Genomic DNA, 6,324 nt, shown 5'->3' with positions numbered 1-6,324 from the left:
ACACACACACACACACACACACACGATGCTAACAAAACTCTTCAAGAATATCATAGTATTCTTTTCCTGGAAAGTGAGACCCTCATGGACAAGGTGGCAATAAAGAAAAAGCAGACGAGTGGACAGAGGAATCATTCTGCTTACTGGTTCTCTGGGCCTCAACTTTTTTCTCTGCACAATACGGGTAGTGTTATATTTTTCATAGGTGACATGCAGGATATAAGTGTGTGAAATCCTAATTCAAGACAATCAAGAGAGCAATCAAATAATCACTCCTTTTCCCCCTAAACAAAGGATCTCATATAATCCAGGTTTGTATCACACTTCCCTTGTAGCTAAGAATGATACAATCAGTTCTCCCCTGGGATTACAAGCATGTACCACAATGGGCTGTTTATATAGTGCTAAGGATTTAACCTGGGGCTACATGTATGCTAAAAACAAGTACTCTAGCAACTGAGCTATTATTAGCCCCTAGAAATTCTTTTCTTTAATGCTAGAATGAATAAGCACTGAATATATTTCTTTCAGGATAAGCAACCAACCATAACTGAGAGCTAATTAGAGAATGCTGAATCTTGGCCCTACCTCTGAGGTAGTGAATCTGATTCTGCAGTAACAGATCTCTTGGTGGTTCACTCACATGACTGCTATCAGAGGGCAGAGGTTAAGTGCCACACAGCACTCATAAGAGTAAAAAAGGGAAAGAGGTTGGGCAAGACATGGTGGATACTTCTAACTCTACCTCTTGGGAGATATAAGCATAAGGTTCATGAGTTCAAGACCAGCCTTGGTTACATAGATGACAGGGTTGGTAGGCAGTGACTAAGAGAAAGTGAGAGACAGCTACAGACTGACTGTAGCTTACAGGACTATAAAGGGCTAAATTTCCCTACCCTTGGAATGGAAGTTAGAGAAGAACTAAGAAAGGTGCTGTAAGCCGGGCAGTGGTGGCACATGCCTTTAATCCCAGCACTTGGGAGGCAGAGGCAGGTGGATTTCTGAGTTCAAGGCCAGCCTGGTCTACAGAATGAGTTCCAGGACAGCCAGGGCTATACAGAGAAACCCTGTCTCGAAAAAAAAACAAAAAAAGAAAAAGAAAAAAAAAAGTGCTGTAGGGATGCAAAGCCCTTCAGCCCTGGCAATGCTTGGGGAGGATGTGATAGCAGCTTTGGGATCTTCACAGAAGAGTAATATACTAATTTTTCAAGAGATGGTGCTCTTCTAGATATCCCTTCACACATAAGAAAATAAAGGCTTCAGTCTTAAACTTGACCATGCTGTTCAGCTGCTTGTAAATCACGTCTCCCATCAGGCTGTAGAATATAAGATATCTAGGGAAGTCTGAGAATGCAGAATGTGGAACTGCTTTACAAGGTCCAATAGGGGACCCTGGGGTCCGCAGTCTTCATTTGTGCACAGCTGGGACTGGTGAAAGCACTGCACTCATACGTTCCAGAAGGCCACACTCCTTGGTACTCATCAGTGCTACACTGAGTTGAGCATAGTGGCTTACACCTGTAATCTCAGCACATGGGAGGCTGAGGCAGAATTGATAAAGGCCAGCCAGGACTACAACATGAAACCTTGTCTCAAAGAAAACAAAAAAAAAAAAACCCAAAACAAACCAAACATAAGGAAGAAAGGAAAGAGACAGGAAGGAGTGTGAAGGGAAGGAAGGAGCAAGGAAGGAAAGAAAAAGCCTATTCAAAAGCTCTCCTTGAGAACTTTGGGGTAACATTGCTACACAGGCTCTCTATCACAAAGTCATCTCAAACGTACCACCAGGGAGGATACTCTGGGTTTGCCTACAGCAGCACTGCTCAGCTCTTTCCACATACATGAATTACTTAAAGGCATCTTGGTATGCTGTGATTTTGACCCATGGCTCTAAAGCCCAAGAGTCCACGGTTCCCCCAATGTCTTAGGAGACAATGGCTTTGCTTTGAGCAGCAGGAGCTGACCCATTACCCTCATTTACAGGGCAAACATTACATAGCAGCTCTTGGCATGTCCTTTAGACAGCAAGCAGGGAACTTAAGGGAAGAACTAGGAGCAGGCATGGAGCCTCAGTGTTGTGAACAATTATCTGTGCCAAAGAACCACAACCTTTACTACCTGAAGAGATAGTCCCATATCAGGTGTTTCAAGTGTGCTCTGCTGTGAACTGTTACTCTACGTAGAGTGCCGAAGCCTGGGACAGACTTCAGCGTATATGGTAGCTCTTATTTTCAATTCTTACAACAAACACATCAGGCTTGCATTAGCACAATTTATCATCAGGAACTGCACAAGCCACCTTTCTAGACTTTTAATTAGCCCTAGCAAGCCTTAATTATGAGGCCAGGAATTACCAAAGAAAAACTAAGGACAAAGAGAATGAATAACTTGCCTAGCGTTAGTTACAGTGTCAGAAAATGGACAAGCAGGATGCTAATTCAAGCAGTGTGACTGTAGGTCTAGGTTCTTAAGAGATGCACATGGGAAACACTCCTAAACCTGTCTTGAAAGCTGGGCATAGTGCCACAAGCCTGTAAGCCCAGCACTTAGGTAGTGAAGGCAGGATCAGAAGTTAAAGATCATTCCCCTGGCTACAAAGTGAGTGCATGGCCAACTAAGGCTACATGATACCCTACCGAAACAAAATACAGTCTATCTTGCTATGCTGTCATTCCTTCTAACTACACCTACTAAAGCCAAACAAAGATGGCACTGAAGTCATTCAGAGAGGTGAAGTCAAACAGAGGGGTGAAAGAGCACTACAGGGCTGCGACTCTCCACTTCTCATCTTAAACTGCACGACGGGGCCAATCAAACTCAAACCCTTAAATAAATAAAGATGCCAGGAACTAACCCCACCTGGGGAAAAAAAGTAAGCATGCCCTGCCCAGTCTCCCGACCCTGGGGATGAGCCTCTGAGGTCTACCGACTTGCACACTACAGGATGCTCACGTGTCTTTCTCTTTCTCAGAACTCTCATACTCCAGGAATACGATGTGGCGGGGGTAGTGGCCGCAGATATCACCATTCACATTGGGAATCACGCTGAAACAGTAGTCACGGCCAAACAGCTCCAGACATCTCTTCTCAATGCGTTCAACCTGCATAGAGAAGGAGACTTGAGCCTGAAGAGAATTCTTGGGTTCTGAGGTCGTGAGATTAAGTGGCCCACCATCCAAAGAGGCCACTGGGAGTAAGCAACAAGCACTTTTGTGATTTTCATTCAAGGTTGGGAAGAAACATGATGCTGGGCCACAGGCTCTTCTATATTAACTGTGGTATCCTTCAGACGGTACCTAAACCCGTCATCCACACTGCCCATAAGACTGTGTGTAGTCAATATGGAGAGAGTCTACCATCCATGACACGTAAGAACTGTTTGTAGATATAGTGGCACATACCTGTTAGCCCAGCTGAAGGCTGAAGCAGGAGGGGTTGAGAATTCACAGCCAGGCTGGGCTACATAGTGAGACCTTGCCCCCCAAAAAACAAAACAACAGTAACTCTTGCTTTAGGTTACTATAACAGCATTAACACATTATGTTCCTTTAACACCAGATTTTTTTTTGTCTGTTCTACAGCCCCAAACTAGTATTTGAAGCTCCAGTCAGTACAATGGTGTACACCTACAGTCTTAGTACATGGGATGTTGAAGCAGGAGGATGCGGAGTTCAATATATATACATATGTGTATGTGCATATATATATATGTATAGTCATATATATACATATGACTATATCTCAAGACCATGTCTCAACACCTACAAAAATAAAGAAGCTCTAGTCAGCAAAATCAATAAAAGCTGCAGACAGTTGTCTCTACATATCACCTGCTTATAAAACTGAAGACAAGGCTCCCTTCTAAAATTAATCCTTTTGTTCACAGTTCAGTGAAAAGCCCACTGGAAGAAAAGCTTACACCCTTGATGTGCCAAAGAACCACAACCCTTTACTACAGATGAGACAGGCTTGTATCAGGTGTTTCAAGTTTGCTCCGCTGTGAACTGTTACTCTACATAGAGCGCTGAAGCCTGGGACAGACCTCAGTGTACATCAAGGTCTTTAACACATCAAGAACTTTGCGAAAGATCATGAAGCCTAGAGCAGAATTAAGACCAGCTGTGGAGAGAGTAAGGTTTAACCTGTAAAGCCCAAATCTTCACAGGTATTAAGATGGAAGTGAGATCCATCAAAATCATGGACCTCCTATAACCACTCAAAAGATTCCCCTTGAAGTCAGGGGTGGGAGCTCACACATGTATGTAGTACTTGGGAGGCTAAGGCAGGAGGATTATTAGTTACAAACCATCCTGGGAAAATAACTGTGAAGTCAAGCCAGGGCCACAGACAAAAGACCATGCCTCGAAACATACAAGATTGGTGATGTAGCTCAGCTGGTAGGATGCTTGCCTGGCATGCATAAAAACCTGTGTTCAATCTCCAGCAAAGCATGAGGGTAAACACCTGTAACCCCATCACCTAGGAAGTGGAGACAGGAGGATCAGGAGTGTATGACTGGCCTTGGTTTGGATACATAATGAACTTAAGGCTTATCTGAATAAATGCACATTACAAATTCTAGGGTATGCCTCCCCAGAAATTGTGATTTAAGAGAATCTAAGGCCAGAAATCAGAGCTTGTGTTTAACAAGAGCTCCAAATGATGCCAATTATAATCTGAAAGATACTTGGTTCTCTGGTGTGATTAATACCACATTACTGGTCTTTCTTAGATTACCTCAGAGATTAATAGAAGATGTCCCCTACAGCATGTCTCAGCCCGTAGGTAACCTCTGGGGTCAAGCCAGTTTTATGGCCCAGAATAGAGACCAATGCCAATGTGTAATGCCACACTGGGAAAGAGAAAGGGTAGGGTCTAGAGTGCTGAGGTCGGTATGCCTCAACCAGACCAGAAGCTTTCTTTTCAGGCCTGGTGATTAGAGCAGAGGGAAGTTCCCCGGGGTGGGGGGACAACGGACACAGACTTCGTTCTGATAAAAGAACAGAAAGAGAGTGTGGGTTCTCTTCTTGGTCTACAGGAAAGGAAAGGGAAGGGCCTAAGTCATGCTGGCACCTTATAAGGACGTGACACACTCCGCTGTTCTCTGGGTTCCATAATGCCACACTACTCCAGGCTCCTACTCTGATCTCTGGTCCAGAGAAGTCTCTTTCCTATTTTTACTTAGCTTTTGAGAGTTTTGTTTTGTTTTTAACCTGTTGGTAACCTCTCCTAGGCTCACGAAGGGTAGCAATCTTCTCTAGTTCCCATTATCTAACCTTTGCACCTGGCCCACAACTCTGACCCTTGACCTCCAAACCCCTAATTCTAAAGCAACCCCCCCCCCAAAAAAAAAAAAAAAAAACTCTCAAAGAGCCTCTGTCTCTTTGGTGTTAAGCCGGATCCTTACTCTCCGAATCCACATCATGGACAAGTTCCTCTCCTGTGCCTCCCCAAGGAAGTCTCGTTCCAGCTCTCATCCCATCCCTAACCACAGCCTTCCCTCAGTAACTCAGGCCAGGGACCAGTTCCAGGTCGTTGCACCTCTGGGGTTCACCTTAGAGCCGCTCTTCCCGCCGCTGTCCTTGGCACGGTATTGAGTCCGGGAGAACTCCTCCAGCAGCTCCCAGAGACCCGGCTCCTGAGGCGGCGGGCTGCCCGAAGAGGCGGCGGAACCCGCCGAGGCGGCGGCGGCGGCCCGAGCACCCGCCATGCACAGCCTCGAGTCCCCTCAGGGCGCCTTCACCCAGCCCATGGCCCCTGAAGCTCGGACTCCGGCTCTAAAAGCTCCTGAACCGCCTCAGCCGCCGCCTTCTTCTTGCACTTCCGGCCCCGCCCCACCTCTCCGGATGTTTACTCCTGCCGCGGCCAATCAGAGCCCGGGGATCGTGCCCGGCCCACAGGTCCCCGGCCCACCCCTGACGCGGAGGGATCCAAGTGGCCTCACGGCGGGGGCCGCGCTCCGCCCAAGGGGTTTCCCCGGGGGAAGCCGGGCTAAACCACTGTGGCTGCAGACGGGGGGCGACGGCGGGAACCATTGGAGAGAAGGGAGCAAGGAACCGCCAGAGGCCTGAGTTAGTAGTGACAGCCAGCAGATGAGAGCTGCAGAAATCAAAACTGACTATTTCAAACAGCACTTCTTTTCCACTGCTCTTATGGATGTCCCCGCCAATATAGCGTGGTCCAGCATCCCATTTATTTTAAAGGATTTTCTAGCTGGTGTCAGTAGGCAAACGCCAGAGGATGATGTGAGAATCAGTTGGTTGAGACTAACCTTAGACCACACCTTAAAAATATTTTAAATGTTTAAAAAAAAAATGTAGATAA

General features: G+C 46.2%; 1 protein-coding gene across 4 annotated transcripts in view; it reads right to left on the bottom strand.

Moving 5' to 3' along the window:
• Mtmr14 (myotubularin related protein 14) overlaps nt 1-5,847 on the bottom strand; it is a 46,930-nt gene extending 41,083 nt beyond the window's left edge. For 2 of the 4 annotated variants that reach the window (XM_031382870.1, XM_031382871.1), the window contains exons 1-2: nt 5,555-5,847; nt 2,953-3,101 (exon numbers count right to left, since the gene is read on the bottom strand). In XM_031382870.1, the coding sequence (XP_031238730.1) occupies nt 2,953-3,101; nt 5,555-5,710 (305 nt within the window). In that variant the 5' untranslated portion in view covers nt 5,711-5,847. The remainder of the gene's footprint in view (nt 1-2,952; nt 3,102-5,554) is intronic. The other 2 variants (XM_031382868.1, XM_031382869.1) reach the window with 1 other exon arrangement.
• Between the last annotated feature and the right edge of the window lie 477 nt (nt 5,848-6,324).

The sequence above is a fragment of the Mastomys coucha genome, unplaced genomic scaffold, assembly GCF_008632895.1.
Source record: "Mastomys coucha isolate ucsf_1 unplaced genomic scaffold, UCSF_Mcou_1 pScaffold20, whole genome shotgun sequence".
Taxonomy (NCBI): domain Eukaryota; kingdom Metazoa; phylum Chordata; class Mammalia; order Rodentia; family Muridae; genus Mastomys; species Mastomys coucha.
This window is presented reverse-complemented; position numbering and strand designations above follow the sequence as displayed.